A 17,152-nucleotide genomic window follows, 5' to 3' on the forward strand; every position below is an offset into this window, starting at 1 on the left:
AGGAAACAGAGTTCTTTATTAGAAGTAAGAGTGGGGTTGTGGTACTACATTTATAGTGAGAGTTGTTGTGGTCCTTCTTTAGAAGTGTGAGGTTGTGGTACTACATTAGAAGTGAGAGTGGGGTGGTGGTACTACATTTATAGTGAGAGTTGTTGTGGTCCTTCTTTAGAAGTGTAAGTGATGTTGTGGTACTACATTAGAAGTGTGAGGTTGTGGTACTACATTTATAGTGAGAGTTGTTGTGGTTCTACATTATAAGTGAGAGTTGTTGTGGTCCTTCTTTAGAAGTGTGAGGTTGTGGTACTACATTAGAAGTGAGAGTGGGTTGTGATACTACATTTATAGTGAGAGTTGTTGTGGTCCTTCTTTAGAAGTGTGAGGTTGTGGTACTGCATTAGAAGTGAGAGTGGGTTGTGGTACTACATTTATAGTGAGAGTTGTTGTGGTCCTTCTTTAGAAGTGTGAGGTTGTGGTACTACATTAGAAGTGAGAGTGGAGTGGTGGTACTACATTTATAGTGAGAGTTGTTGTGGTCCTTCTTTAGAAGTGTAAGTGATGTTGTGGTACTACATTAGAAGTGTGAGGTTGTGGTACTACATTAGAAGTGAGAGTGGGTTGTGGTACTACATTAGAAGTGAGAGTGGGTTGTGGTACTACATTTATAGTGAGAGTTGTTGTGGTCCTTCTTTAGAAGTGTGAGGTTGTGGTACTGCATTAGAAGTGAGAGTGGGTTGTGGTACTACATTAGAAGTGAGAGTGGGTTGTGGTACTACATTTATAGTGAGAGTTGTTGTGGTCCTTCTTTAGAAGTGTGAGGTTGTGGTACTGCATTAGAAGTGAGAGTGGGTTGTGGTACTACATTTATAGTGAGAGTTGTTGTGGTTCTACATTATAAGTGAGAGTTGTTGTGGTCCTTCTTTAGAAGTGTAAGTGATGTTGTGGTACTACATTAGAAGTGTAAGTGATGTTGCGGTACTACATTAGAAGTGAGAGTGATGTTATGTTTTTCTATTAGGAATTCTACTGGTGTAGGAAACGGACTTTACTTCACGAAACATGAATCTGACCCGTTGCTCCGAAAATCTGATTTTTCAAGAGACTTCAAACTGTTTGACTCCTCTAAGAGATTGGTGTAAAGAAACAGACATTGCAAATATTTCACGTAGCCAGCAGTGTTTCTTTCAAGCATTTATTATTGCTTCCCCCCCCCCTCCAACTCCCCAGAGCATTTCTAAAAAAAATAATTTTCACGAATGGTCCCACACTCACGAAAGTACTCAAAATATGTCAACACCACAAAATCTCCATGTTTCGTATTAGAAAAATGTTTAATTTTTTTTTCACAATGAATTAAATAGATTGATATTCTAATAAAGTAGCTAAAATCTTACATTTCAGCCATTTAATTTAGCAAAATATGAAAGGTATAATAAAAAATACAACGCATTGAAAATTGTTTTAAAATATATTTTATGAACCATTTATAAAATGAACTTATCTAGTTGTGTAAAACGGTCTAAATACAAATCCATAATTAGTGGATTTCTCATTTAATTCATTAAAATTTCTATGATACCCTCGTTCATCTTCTTGTATTCAGTTTCAGAAGAAATGATTTTTTTTAATCGAAAAAAATAGAAATGAATATAATCATTGAACATTATAAAAGTTTCACCCGATTTATGTACACATTAAAACACAGGAATTACGTAATAATACACATTTATTGCCAACGTATGCTACTACAGTAAAGGGAGGGAAACATAATTATTTCAACAGGAAATGTACAATTGCAAGTAGTTAATGAGATGGTAAACTTTCGATAAATAAAATGCACTTTTTTTGTTGAAAAACCCAGTCAGCTGACTTTCATTATAAATGATGTCGCGAAAAAATCATGAGTATTATTATTGTAATCGTCTGAATGGATGGTCACGTGACCAGGGTCAGAGGCGATCGACGTCACACCTGTACATGAGGACGGTGATAGCCAGTTTGCTCTGCTGGGCGATCATCTGACCCACCTGTCTGTGGTCCATGCGTAGGACGTTCTGACCGTTCACGTTTGATACAAACTGTCGAACCTGGGGGAGGTAATGGTAGCTTATGATACTCAATTCAAATCGACTTATGATATTCGTATATATATATATATATATATATATATATATATATATATATATATATATATATATATATATATATATATATATATATATATATATATATATATATATACAAATACATATATATTTAGAAATACATATATATATTTACAAATACATACATACATATATATATATATATATATATATATATATATATATATATATATATATATATATATATATATATATATATATATATATATATATATGTGTGTGTGTGTGTGTGTTCATACACATAACTAAAAACTAATCGTAAAACGAACCAAAGTACTTCAGTGCATTTAAGTTTCACAAAGCTGATTTCATCCGAAATTCTGGCTATTTCGATTCGGGAAGAAAACCATAACGTATCATAGACTAAGGATTGTATTGTATACAACTAACTGCTCAATTAAGAACGTAATTAACCATTTTAAGTTTACCTTCATCCCCGCACTAGCTGCAGGCCCTAAAGGATCCAACGCCTGAACATAACATGGTGACGACCCTCTCAGTACAAAACCAAACCCCATCTCGTCAGACTCGATCTGTAATTGAACAGCAACGTTGTCGGTTTAACAATTCAGAATGAAAGTTAGAGAAAGTTTATATTTGTGTAAATATGATTGTGGCGGTAAGTGGTGTTACCCGAAAACTTCTTTTCACATACGGCGCTGCGGGATTTTCCAATTCTTGGACTGTAGCCGTTCGTATTAACACTGAAACAATTGGGGAAAATGTAAAAAAAAAAAACAAAAAAAAAACAATGTTAACTTCAGCTAGGTTAGACTATCATACAAAAAGGCGCGTCTTTTCTCTTAAATATATATTAGAATTTTTGACATTGAAAATTGTAGACGAAATGAGCTGATGTCATTTATAATCAGCATATGAGTGATGTTCACTTCGTTGTTACAGTTTTATTGTACTTCTGTAAGCACGTGAAAGGTATTGGTATGTTTGAAAGCGAAATAGGAATGTATATGGTCATTTGGTCTGTGTTTGATTGACGAAGACATAGATCTAGATGAAGTAAAAGTGGATTTCATTTTTTTAAAGCATCACTTGGGTGTTGAAATTACTCTGTAGGTTCATATATCAGTTTCCATCAGTGTTTCTTCCAGGCATTTCTTCGGAAAGGGTGGCACCCCCCCCCCCCCCCCCCCCGACCCCACCCAACCCCCCCCCCAAAAGAAATTCTACCGCCCCCCTAGCAAAGTAGATTTTTACCAGTGTCCGCCCACCCCCCACCCCCACGGAAAATTTAATCCGCCCCCTCCCCCCATCCCCCGAAAAATTTGAGGTGCCCCCCCCCCCCCCCCTTGGAGAAAAAAGTCTGGAAGAAACACTGGTTTCTATTAGATCCACATCTATTGTTTTGGTTCTTATGTTATGTCAAACCTTTAGTACCTACATGCATAGCTTGTAGAACAGTGACCTCAGATCAGGCTGTAAAAGAAAAGAGTGGAGCGTGTGCCCCAACCTTACCTGATTTGGGCTCCAGCCCGTGGGACGGGACGCCGAACCCGTCCCCCTCACGGTACGACGACCCCCCTGTGCTGCTGCTGGCGCCCGACATGGCCGAGTCGATAGAAGGCCGGGCATGTCCAAACTTTGCCAAGCTTTTGATGTGGACTGGGGAGGGGAGGATAGAAATAGAGGATGGTATGAGATGTGTGGTGATTACACGATATAAACTCTAAGGCTTCTGAAAACATCGTGTCTACATAATTACATAATTAGCGGGGACTGATTAAGTGCAATGTCGTTGGTATTTTTAATACTGCCTTTTATTTATTCTATACACTGAACATACTGTTCAATAATTATTTTTTTTAAATCAATAACATTTAATAAGCCAGGTCCTACAAATCCTATATGTTTATTTCTTTCCATTTACGGATAAGCTTGGAGTATTATCATTTTGTTCACTAAATTGAAATAGGCGCGTCCGCCGGCGCCCCTGCACGGTTCGATTTGGCACCCTGGGCTATCATGTGAGCGCTATGCTGCATAATTTTGTTTTAAACAGTGCGATATACTATGGATAAGAAAGGTTACTATAGTCTTTAAGTGAATCGAATCCGGGCGTCCTCCGGCATCCCGACAGGGTGCTATTTTGGCGCCCCGGGCCTTCCCGTGTACGCTATGGTACCTACGTTCGCGTGAGTTCAAAAGACTATGAATAAGTTATGTACTATAGTCTTTTACTAAGTTGAATCAGGCCGTTACGTCATGGTGCGTCCTCTGGCGCCCAGACAGCGTGCTATTTGGGGCCCCGGGCCTCCCGTGTTCGGTTTGGCGCCTACGTTCGTTAAAGTGAGTGCAAAAGACTATGAATAAGTTGGGGTACTATAATCGTTTATTAAGCTGAAACAGGCGATTCCGCCCCGGGCTAGACTGTGAGCACTTTGCGTTTATGTTCGCGTTAGTGTTTTCTTTGTGTTTAGGTTGGGTTTGCGTTAGTGGTTGCGTTTTGATTTGGTTCGTTTTTGTTCTTTCTTTTTTCGTTTTCGTTTGTGTTTTTTCTTTGGGTTTGTGTTTGTATTTGTGTTTGTGGTTGGTTTTGCGTTTGGATTTGGTTTGTTTTCGTTTGCTTTTTCGTTTGTTTTTTTCTTTTTGTTCGTATTGGTGTTTGTAGTTGTGGTTAGGTTTGTTGTTAGGTTTTTGCTTTCGTTTGTATTTGTAATTGTGTTAGCGTTATGTTTGCGTTTTGTTGTTTTGGTTTTGGTTGGTTGTGGTTTGGGTGGGCAATGCCGGGTTTATGATGATTACTAAACACACAGGTAACGGTCTTTAACAGAAAGGTTTTTCACAGAAGCCAGAGCAGGGCCTGGCCGGGACGGCTAGTACGCATATAAAACTTTAAATGATGTCTGCAGTTGGTGGTGATTAACCCCCCCCCCCCCCCCCCCAACTCCACCACGTAAAATATAGGCATATAAAACTATGATATTAGCAGAGGATGGTGACTCGCCCAAACTGTTGCACCAGCGATCATCTTACCTGTTGTTTTAGCACACTCGACATGGCGTTCTGACTACCTTAGTTTTCCTGACCCTCTACTGTAATCTGTTCTATTGAACTCTGAATGATACCACGAAGAAATCTCGAACCCCACCTTTCTAACTTTCCCCTCTCTTTATAACTTTCCCCTCTCTTTATAACATTCTCCTCTCTTTATAACTTTCCCCTCTCTTTATAACTTTCCCCTCTCTTTACAACTTTCCCCTCTCTTTATAACATTCCCCTCTCTTTATAACTTTCCCCTCTCTTTATAACTTTCCCCTCTCTTTATAACTTTCCCCACTCTTTCTAACTTTCCCCTCTCTTTCTAACTTTCCCCTCTCTTTCTAACTTTCCCCTCTCTTTATAACTTTCCCCTCTCTTTATAACTTCCCCCTCTCTAAATTTCCCCTCTCTTTCTCCTCGATGTGAACAGTAGAACAGATGTAGTAGAAACTATCTGCTTCTACTTTTACGGACTGTACTATGATTGGTCAGCCCATTCAATACCCATTCCCCATAGCCTTCTGCGACATATACGCATTAGAGTTGCCATATTAACCACCGCCATCACATTGTGATCTACAGGATTCGATCTCTATAACCCATTGGGTTTGTAACCTTAGAATATTATATATATATATATACTAGCCGTCCCGGCCAGGCCCTGCTCTGGCTTCTGTGAAAAACCTTTCTGTTAAAGACCATTACGTGTATGTTTAGTTATCATCATAAACCCGGCATTGCCCACCCAAACTAAAACCAACCAAAACCAAAATAACAAAACGCAAATAAAAGCTAACACAATTACCAATACAAACGAAAACAAAAACCTAACAACAAACCAACCACAAACACAAACACCAATACGAACACAAAGAAAAAAACAAACAAAAAAGCAAACGAAAACAAACCAAATCCAAACGCAAAACCAACCACAAACACAAACACAAACCCAACGAAAAAAACACAAACGAAAAAGCAAACGAAAACAAACCAAATCCAAACGCAAAACCAACCACAAACCCAAAGAAAAAAACACAAAAGCAAAAACAAACGAAAACAAACCAAATCCAAACGCAAAACCAACCACAAACACAAATACAAACACAAACCCAAAGAAAATAAAACACAAACGAAAACGAAAAAAGAAAACAAAAACGAACCAAATCAAAACGCAACCACTAACGCAAACCCAACCTAAACACAAAGAAAATACTAACGCGAACATAAACGCAAAGTGCTCACGGGGCTGAATCGCCTGCTTCAGCTTAATAAACGACTATAGTACCCCAACTTATTCATAGTCTTTTGCACTCACTTTAATGAACGTAGGCGCGAAACCGAACACGGGAGGCCCGGGACCCCAAATAGCACCCTTTCTGGGCGCCAGAGGACGCACCATGACGTCACCACCTGATTGAACTTGGTAAACGACTATAGTACATAACTTATCGATAGTCTTTTGAACTCACGCGAACGTAGATACCCTAGCGTACACCGGAAGGCCCGGGGCGCCAAATAGCACCCTGTCGGGGTGCCGGAGGACGCCCGGATTTGATTCACTTAAAGACTATAGTAACCTTTCTTATCCATAGTCTATCGCACTGTTCAAAACAAAATTATGCAGCATAGCGCTCACATGATAGCCCAGGGTGCCAAATCGAACCGTGCAGGGGCGCCGGCGGACGCGCCTGTTTCAATTTAGTGAACAAAAATGATAATACTCCAAGCTTATCCGTAAATGAAAAGAAATAAACGTATATGATTTGTAGGACCTGGCTTATTAAATGTTATTGATTTTTAAAAAAAATAATTATTCAACAGTATGTTCAGTGTATAGAATAAATAAAAGGCAGTATTAAAAATACCTAACTACATTGCACTTAATCAATCCCCGCTAATTATGTAATTATTTTTTTTTCTTAACACCAAAAACAAAGTAATAAAATGTAAATTCTTTCTTCTTAAGAATTTTTTTTATTAAAGGGAAGTAACCGTGCAGTCAATACATTTCCGACACAATTTTAGAAATTTTATAAACGTCGATACACTTTTTAAAAATTTTATGTCGTGTTCATAATTGAAAATTATTCTTCTAAGTAAATAGAATGAAAATTGTTTTTAAAAACTTTCAATGGTAATTTTTTGACTCGTAAATTTAGACGACTGCGCACGATAATTGATCTAACACTTGAATCCGTAGAAATGCCAACGATGCACATTTCTGTCCGCCACATACAGAACTGAGCTTTATATATTAGATATATATATATATATATATATATATATATATATATATATATATATATATATATATATATATATATATACATATATACATATATATATATACATATATATATATATATATATATATATATATATATATATATATATATATATATATGTGTGTGTGTGTGTATGTATGCATGTGTGTATAACCTACATACATATAAGATATATAAACACAAAATAACTTCATCAGATAAAGCTGGGTATTAGTAAGTAAATCAATCTAAATGGAGTAAAGTTGAAACTTACACGCGCCCATAAGGGGCTATCACGTGATATAACGACAAAAACACAGCAGTTACATATCCACATACTATTTAGTGTTGGTCTACTGAGAAATGAGCTGGATAATAACATACGTGCACATGTCTCTAGATTCATCCACCAATAGGCTAAAGTTGAATAGCGGTAACTAATCGATAATGAATAACTATCCATGCTGATTTACATACGGGTAATTGTTTAGAGTTAGAGCTTTACTTTAATTATTCTTCTAGCAGGTAGGCCTGATACAAATATATAAACCCTGATACCATCATAAACATTCTTTGACAATCTTTTTCTTTTTAATTTTTACTTTTTAAATATTTTATGTTAGGATACATTAGATAATAATAATATTGAAAAAATGCGTGTCAAAAAAAAATCAAAATAAAATAGGTCGAAATATTTTAAAAAATTTCCTTTTCAGTGTTAAATACAGCCTTAAAATTGTAATCTTATTGCTAATGAACAAACTTAAGTGTTAAGTAAAACTACAACAGACGGATGCAATTTAATACGAGTTTAGAATGCTTCTAGATCTAGATTTTTTTAAATCTATCATGTGGAAAAATTGAGCAACGAATGTACTTGAACTGCAATGGGATACACACGAAAAGCTGTTTAGAAATGATTTTCCATTATACAAAAAAAAATTTTGTTAGCAAAGCGATTTGAACAAATACGCAATTCGTTAACAAAACTTTATTATTGAATGTATCGCGCTGTGTTGTAAAGTGTTATGTCTCTAAAACATTTGCTGTTAGGTCTCTGAAAGGTCTACTGTTAGGTCTCTGAAAGGTTTACTGTTAGGTCTCTGAAAGGTCTACTGTTAGGTCTCTGATCGGTTTACTGTTAGGCCTCTGAAAGGTTTACTGTTGGGTCTCTGTAAGCTTTACTCTCCTCCCATACGTTCTGTGTTGTCGTCAGGACCGTAACACGTGCAGACGACATTAAGTCACATAATTAAAACGTGCAACAGATGTTTCAATTTGCCCCCCCCCCCCCTCCCCCATCGAAAGCAGGCTTGATCGGTTTTAAAGGGAAATAATCTATTCAAATAAAGAAAGATAATCCAGAAAATAGATATTTTATAAAATCACGCGCAGTATTTGAAACAGCGATTTCTCTTTCAAAATATTTACCGACCTTGGTCATCATTTAGTGCATTGGCCGAATAGGCTTACAGTTTATATACGTCTTTAAAAATGTGATTAAGTTTTTTTTTAATCACGTTGTTACATACAACGGTGTGACGTGGTGATGTTACACTTTCTAATCTGCACATCAACACGATGACGTGTATGATTTCATTAGAATAAGAGGCGTCGCGAGGCGTGGGGGGGGGGGGGGGGGTTGCGGACCGCATCAGGTGACACCCGATCTAGCGACGACACTGATTTGAGTAAATATGGAGAAAAGCATTTAGGTATAATATACTTTAAAGTAATACTTTCGGGGGGCTTATTCTCAAATGACACTAATAGTAATAACTAAAATCAGTGTTAGTTTTATTAGTAACGAGCCGACCCGCTGCGTATCATACGCCGCTATTTAGTTGGGTTTTTTTTTCTACTTTTTAGTAATTTATAATTTGTGAATTCGACAGTACCAATGCTGCCACTGAAAATATTCGCTTAAAACACTAACCCCCCCCCCCCCCCCCCCCCCCCCCACCCCCGTGAAAGCAGCCTCCTCTTAGTTACCTCCTCTAAGTTTAAAATGTCTCAAACTAAATTATCTGCCCCTAATAGCCGTCACCAAACCCGTCTCTATGATTGTAAAATGTAAACAGCGTGACCACAGCTCGCCAGACAATGTGGGGTGGGGGTGGTAGTGATAGAGAGAAAGAGAGGGAACTGCAAGGAGGCGCTTGCAGCTTGTTTTCTAACGGCTCCCAGAAGAGAATTATATATATAGATATTTTGAAAGTAATGGATCTTTGATTCATTTAAGGCGTTTTATTTATATCCTTATTTTATAATAGAAGCGCTCATTTTCAGTTAAGCAGGTGCTCACCCGGAATCCCGTGCCCAGAGTCAGACGTTCTGTCATCCCCGTCCCCAGCCTCCGTTCTCTCCCCCTCGCTGCTCTTCTTGATGGGGGTCATGTCGAGGACATCCTGTAGCAGGCACGGCTTGTTGAGGTCAAGGTTGAATTCGTATATCAGACGATCGTCGCTGAAATGGTAGTCGTCTGTGACTGTTGTGTGGGATATCCGGTTCCGATGGTAGGTGTACGAAGGAGGGGGGGGGGGGGGCATAACATTTTTAAAAAATTAATTCAAAAGTATATTACATGTATTTTCTTGATAAGATAGATACATGACTAACACAGTGAGATAATTAGAATCGTTTTCACAGATAACGATACCGAGCTAAAACTTTGCCGTACTTTAAGTGACATTCCTATCTCCAATGCGATTCCACACCATTCAACCACCTACAGTGTTTGATGATATCCCTCTCCAACACATCTATAAAACACCATTTGCTCCAACAAATCTCTAAAACACCATTTACTCCAACAAATCTCTAAAACACCATTTACTCCAACAAATCTCTAAAACACCATTTACTCCAACAAATCTCTAAAACACCATTTACTGCAACAAATCTCTAAAACACCATTTACTCCAACAAATCTCTAAAACACCATTTACTCCAACAAATCTCTAAAACACCATTTACTCCAACAAATCTCTAAAACACCATACAACCACCTACCGTGTTTGATGATATCCCTCTCCAACAAATCTCTAAAACACCATTTACTCCAACAAATGTCTAATACACCATATACTCCAACAAATCTCTAAAACACCATTTACTCCAACAAATCTCTAAAACACCATTTACTCCAACAAATCTCTAAAACACCATACAACCACCTACAGTGTTTGATGATATCCCTCTCCAACAAATCTCTAAAACACCATTTACTCCAACAAATCTCTAAAACACCATTTACTCCAACAAATCTCTAAAACACCATTTACTCCAACAAATCTCTAAAACACCATTTACTCCAACAAATCTCTAAAACACCATTTACTCCAACAAATCTCTAAAACACCATTTACTCCAACAAATCTCTAAAACACCATTTACTCCAACAAATCTCTAAAACACCATTTACTCCAACAAATCTCTAAAACACCATTTACTCCAACAAATCTCTAAAACACCATTTACTCCAACAAATCTCTAAAACACCATTTACTCCAACAAATCTCTAAAACACCATTTACTCCAACAAATCTCTAAAACACCATTTACTCCAACACATCTCTAAAACACCATTTACTCCAACAAATCTCTAAAACACCATTTACTCCAACAAATCTCTAAAACACCATACAACCACCTACCGTGTTTGATGATATCCCTCTCCAACAAATCTCTAAACTCGTTGACCACAAGACTCCTCTCCTGGTCAGCCTCGCTGATGAGGATAAAGTCCACGGCATCGCTGCCATAGAAAGCTTCAGAGTACAGCATCCCCTTGTGGTAGAAGTCCCTCATCACACCCTCCGTGCTAGACCTCATCCTGGGAACACAAGTTACAGTTACGGTTTTTTTTTGTAATGTGTTTAATTCAACAAGAAAATATGAAAAACTGTTTTAGTACATTGAAATGAACACCTAACCAACCTAACGAAATTATAAAGTAGAAATTGAATGAAAAACAACGATAACTGGAAAATATATTTTTTAATGAGCCTAGGCTATATAGGACGGCTAGGTGGGGTGGTAGAGCGCTTGACTACAACCCCAAAGGTCTCGAGTTTGGATCTCGGTTCGGGCTTGTGACTGTAGAACGTTCCTGATATCACCCAGTTCTGTACCAAAGTTTCGATATGGAAAGTAAAGGCGGCTGGGCATAGTGCTGACCACACCATCCCTTCATACGCCTAGGTGAAGAAGTATGTGACCTCTATTTATTTTTGTTAAACATCTAATTTAGTTTAATCGGCTTTAGATGTATTTCACCGGGACAAATCTGTTGTAGATGAATCAGTTGTTGCTATGAGAAAAAGTTGTTTACTTGTTGTAGATTAATTTGTTGTAGAGTGAGCTATAGAAAAAGTGGTTTACTTGTTGTAGATTAATTTGTTGTAGAGTGAGCTATAGAAAAAGTTGTTTACTTGTTGTAGATTAATTTGTTGTAGAGTGAGCTATAGAAAAAGTTGTTTACTTGTTGGAGAGTGAGCTATAAAAAAGTTGTTTACTTGTTGTAGATTAATTTGTTGTAGAGTGAGCTATAAAAAAGTTGTTTACTTGTTGTAGATCTCGACGCCCCGGTAGAAGAAAGAAAGCTCCTTGTCCAGACGATAGGTGTTGTCGTCGTAGGTGAATCTGTAGAACAGGTGCTGGTCCCGGAACTCGTGTTCGTCCACCACTGGAACAGGCAGGGGGAGGGGGAGTGGTGGTTTATAAGAGAGTGGGTATATAGACATGGTAAAGGGTGTCTGATTCGGCGTGAGGTCTATGACATTAACCCGATCTCAATTACATAAATACACCCCCGTATCGCTACCCACTTCCCTGTCATTCCCCCCCCCCAGGTCAACCCCCCCCCCTACTGTAATACCCCACCCCCTGTTCCCGGTACATTAAGAAACATGATTTTCTATTAAATGCATGAGTAAAATGGGTCGACTTTGATCAAAGAAAATCGTATTTATTTTTTCCCTACGCGTTATATAATTTGCTAAATAATATGCTTGTCTCCTGTTAAAAATGTACAAGCCATCCCCCTAGTCCAGGGGTCGGCAACCTTTTGAAGCGGAAGAGCCAAAAGTTACAATTTTTAAAATTTCCCTGGTTTTAAAGAGCCACTAACATTTTTTTATTTCAAATATTTTTTTTATGAAGATTATTAGTATTTGTGCAAAGAGCTAGAGAGCCGCATCTTGATATCAAAAGAGCCGCATGCGGCTTGCGAGCCGCAGGTTGCCGACCCCTGCCCTAGTCCTAACCTTAACTCTAAGATTACATTACGGTTATGGAAAGTTTATTGTTAGGATTAGGTCTCAGGGTAAGTTTGTAATCGATAAAGAGTAATGTCCTACTTCAGTTTTCGGGAGGGCAGTGGGTAATTGACTGGAGGAGGGTAGAGAGAGGGGGAGGGTTAATGTCCTGCCCCCACAACGTGTGTAGTGTTGTATTTTTTTTACGTGTGGTCCAGATTCGTAGCGACCCTTCCCGTCGACCGGGACAAACTTTCGATTTGCACCCCCCCTCGAACTTTTCATTTGCACTCCCCCCCCCCCCCTCAAACTTTCGATTTGCACCCCCTCCCCTCGAACTTTTCATTTGCACCCCCCTCAAACTTTCGATTTGCGCCCCTCCCCTCGAACTTTTCATTTGCACACCCCCCCCTTAAACTTTCAATTTGGCGCCCTCCCCTAAGGTCGGCGCCCGGGGACATATGTTCCCCCCCCCGCCCCCCCCCCCTCACTACGCTTCTGGTGTGGTCATTAACATATGAAGAATGAGTGGCTATCGGTGTTTGTTAATTGACGTGTGGTTGTCGATGTCTGATAGGGAGTGAGTAGTTATCAGAGACTGACCTTTCATAACCTCTCCAGCCTGAGATGCACGTGCATGAACCATCCGTTTATTAAGTCTTGTTAGTCAATACGGCTCGTGCGTGTTGGTGAAAGGTAATGCGTATATGAGTATGTATTCGCGTAATGTGTAGGTTTGTGTATTATATGGGTATGGGCGTAATGTGCGGGTTTGTAGGGTATGCGTGCATTTTTTGTCTGGCGTGGGGGTTTGTTATGTGCATATCTTATACATACATTACTTTGAAACAATTATAATGTACAGTGATGTTTGTGATATATTAAGATGTAACAATTACACTATGTAAAGCCCTGAATGTCAAATACATATGTTTGTGATATATTAAGTTGTAAAGGGTTTAACAATTAGACTGTGTTAAACCCTGAATGTAAAATTTAAAAATACAAAGTAGGTTTTGAAGAAGGACATATAAACAGAGTGCATTAAAGCACTAATCCTAACGATCCGAGGTCCCCTTTGCTCGGAGACTACATGTCTGATATGAACATTGTCAGATAAGAAATAAATACCTAACAATTCGTGGACTATAATCTATATTTGATACGATTCTAGTATTGGGTCGTTGGTAAAATTTTTTTTAAAAAGTAACGTATCTATAACAGCTAGATCTATATGTGAATGTCAAGATAGACTTGCTGACTCACTATGGAAGACGAAAGAATTGGAAATTTTGTGACATTCTACACATAAAGAGAGCCACTCTATAATGAGTCCGATGGAGAGGTGTGGTCAGGTTATTTCGCGCCCTAGGCAAAACTTATTAAAAGCGCCCGCCCCCCCCCCCCCCCCCGCAATTGTTTTCGTGCCCCCGGGGACAAACTGTCGATTTCCACCCCCGCCTCAAACTTTCGATTTGCACCCCCCTCAAAACTTTCGATTTGCACCCTCACCCCCCTCAAACTTCCAATTTGTTTTTCCAACCCATTTTGGCGCCCCCTACGGCCAGAGCCCTACTTTTCTAACCGTGGTGAATGACGCCACTTTTCTGTAAAATTTGACTAATATTTTTCTAACCATGATGTATGACGCCACTTTTCTGTAAAATTTGAATATTTTTCTAACCGTGATGAATAACGCCACTTTTCTGTAAAATTTGAATATTTTTCTAACCATGATGTATGACGCCACTTTTCTGTAAAATTTGAATATTTTTCTAACCGTGGTGATGACGCCACTTATCTGTAAAATTTGACTAATATTTTTCTAACCGTGATGTATGACCCCACTTTTCTATAAAATTTGAATATTTTTCTAACCGTGATGAATAACGCCACTTTTCTGTAAAATTTGAATATTTTTCTAACCATGATGTATGACGCCACTTTTCTGTAAAATTTGAATATTTTTCTAACCGTGGTGATGACGCCACTTATCTGTAAAATTTGACTAATATTTTTCTAACCGTGATGTATGACCCCACTTTTCTATAAAATTTGAATATTTTTCTAACCGTGATGAATAACGCCACTTTTCTGTAAAATTTGAATATTTTTCTAACCGTGATGTATGACGCCACTTTTCTGTAAAATTTGAATATTTTTCTAACCGTGATGGATAACCCCACTTTTCTGTAAAATTTGAATATTTTTCTAACCATGATGTATGACGCCACTTTTCTGTAAAATTTGCATGGCCCGCACCGCCTCGTCACGCGAGGGGGCGTGGTGCATCTTGAGGATCCAGTCGATGGCGTCACGCCCAATGAAGCATTTCTTGTACTTCCTCAGGTGGTACCGTCTGTCCTTGACCTGACCTTGCTTGTGCATCTGCTCTCTAATGGAAAAAATATAATTCACTGAGATTTGATATCTAAAATGTGTTCTTCTAATTTGAGAATCAGCAACAAGTGATAAAATTTGAAACTGTCTACAATAAAAGATAGGAAAAAGACTTTAATTTCTAATTTTAAAAGGTTTGTCTATATATATATATATATATATATATATATATATATATATATATATATATATATATATATACTGGCCTACATATATATAAAGAGAGAAAGAGTGAAAAGAGAGACCATTACATACAAGCTCATATCCTATAACCAAGTCAAAACATTGTAGTGTGTTGTTTGTATTGATTATCTTTATTAGCCTGACAGGTTATTTGATAATGCACATACGAACACCCTCATCATCAATATCATTTTTTACAATGTGTTTAATTTTCATAATAATTTTGTAACATAACGTTACAAGCCATCCAAAGCTCGATTGCTATAATAATGGAATGCATTGCTTGCATTTTGCCTTTATTTTATAGCATCAGTTTTTGTGGTACACTATTCTAACTGCACTATATATATATATATATATATATATATATATATATATATATATATATATATATATATATATATATATATATATTCTGTATATATATATATATATATATATATATATATATATATATATATATATATATATATATATATATATATATATATATATATATATATATATATATATATATATATATATAGTGCGTGTGTGTATACATATACATATGCGTATGAATGTGCTACTGATATGAAGTTGTTGATGTGTAACTCACCGCAGCTGTTCACCAATGATGTAAATCCCATAACTGTTGGAGTCCCAACGTGTCTTACGTCTTCCCATCTCCCCAACAACTGCCACAACCTGGACTCAGCTACACACCAGGTCGGCTCAAATTTTGAATTTTTCCTTTAACGATCCTAATTTACTTTTCTTAATGAGAAAAGTCATCAAGCTAAGCTGTTGTCGTTTTTTTTTTCGTTTCTATGAATTTTTAAAAATTAAAAACAAATAAATATCAGACTTGTTTCGTAAAAAAAAAATTACACCACTATTTTTAATATCCGTTTTAATGTAACGCAATCGTCTGCTGTCAATACAATCGTCTGCTCCGATGAGATCAGATACAGTATTATCACCCTGTCTGATTATTGTTTATGTCTTATCAACACACTAGGCCTAGTTTAGTTAAAATAAATATAACTGCATCCAACACACCACGCAACTTTTTAAAAAACTCTAGTTCTATTTTTAGACCACGGACTGTACACAATTACGGCCTGGACTCCCTAATCAGACAGACGGCGTTTTACCCATCAGTGCATGAAGATTTACTTTAATTGCTAGCAACACGTTAATGACACGTTGCCTAGTTGCTGTGGGGTAGGTTCGTTAACATGCGTCAAGTCAATGTATAACATTATATTTTAACCACTGTGTTTACTCCAAGCTTTTCAGAGGCGTAGCGACCCTTCCCGGCATCTGGGAACAAACTTTCAATTTGGTGCCCTCTCCCCAAATATTTTTTTATATTTATAATGCAAAACTGCAGCTTAAATTAGCTTTTAATTTTTTTTTCCAACCCATTTTGGCGCCCCTTAGGGTCGGCACCCGGGGACATATGTAACCCCCCGCCCCTCCTCCCTCTCGCTACGCCTCTGAAGCTTTCGCAACCTCAAGTAGGCGCACATTTTCCTTCACTTACTGTAGATTCAGTGTAACTACAACTCTGTGATATCGTGATCAGGAAAGAAGAAACAATTATGGTTGTAATTATATATATATATATATATATATATATATATATATATATATATATATATATATATATATATATATATATATATATAATATATATATATATATATTATATGTAACGAGTCTATTTGCCTGTAGTGCCAAATGTTAACGAGTCTAACCACTCATTCTATACAACATCGACCACAGTATAGATACTCGAAGATGCAGGTTCACTATTGATCCTTTTATTACATGAATCAAAGAAATGTTTCACAATAATATAATGAATCAAAAGAAATGCTTCACAATAATAGTCGGAATCAAC

The 17,152-nt window shown here is 37.4% G+C and overlaps 1 protein-coding gene across 1 annotated transcript; it reads right to left on the minus strand.

Moving 5' to 3' along the window:
- Window positions 1-1,445: 1,445 nt before the first annotated feature.
- LOC131949281 (DEP domain-containing mTOR-interacting protein-like) lies at window positions 1,446-16,368 on the minus strand. Its single transcript, XM_059311097.1, has 9 exons — window positions 15,863-16,368; window positions 14,898-15,076; window positions 11,990-12,110; window positions 11,080-11,258; window positions 9,729-9,911; window positions 3,636-3,782; window positions 2,796-2,866; window positions 2,591-2,695; window positions 1,446-2,084 (listed from the first exon to the last, which is right to left on the minus strand). The coding sequence occupies exons 1-9, from the start codon at window positions 15,928-15,930 to the stop codon at window positions 1,947-1,949; spliced, it is 1,191 nt and encodes a 396-aa protein (XP_059167080.1). The 5' UTR covers window positions 15,931-16,368; the 3' UTR covers window positions 1,446-1,946.
- Window positions 16,369-17,152: the final 784 nt, after the last annotated feature.

This window comes from Physella acuta, unplaced genomic scaffold (genome assembly GCF_028476545.2).
Source record: "Physella acuta isolate Inbredline_101_S28 unplaced genomic scaffold, ASM2847654v3 ptg000685l, whole genome shotgun sequence".
Taxonomy (NCBI): domain Eukaryota; kingdom Metazoa; phylum Mollusca; class Gastropoda; family Physidae; genus Physella; species Physella acuta.

Bases quoted from the DNA above. Each gene is read 5' to 3' on its own strand.
- LOC131949281 (XM_059311097.1), bottom strand. From the start codon at position 15,930: ATGGGAAGACGTAAGACACGTTGGGACTCCAACAGTTATGGGATTTAC. The intron at 9,912-11,079 runs GTAGGTGGTTGT...CCCACACAACAG, and splicing joins GAGGGATATCATCAAACACG to TCACAGACGACTACCATTTC. The intron at 2,085-2,590 runs GTAAACTTAAAA...TACCTCCCCCAG, and splicing joins CAGCTAGTGCGGGGATGAAG to GTTCGACAGTTTGTATCAAA.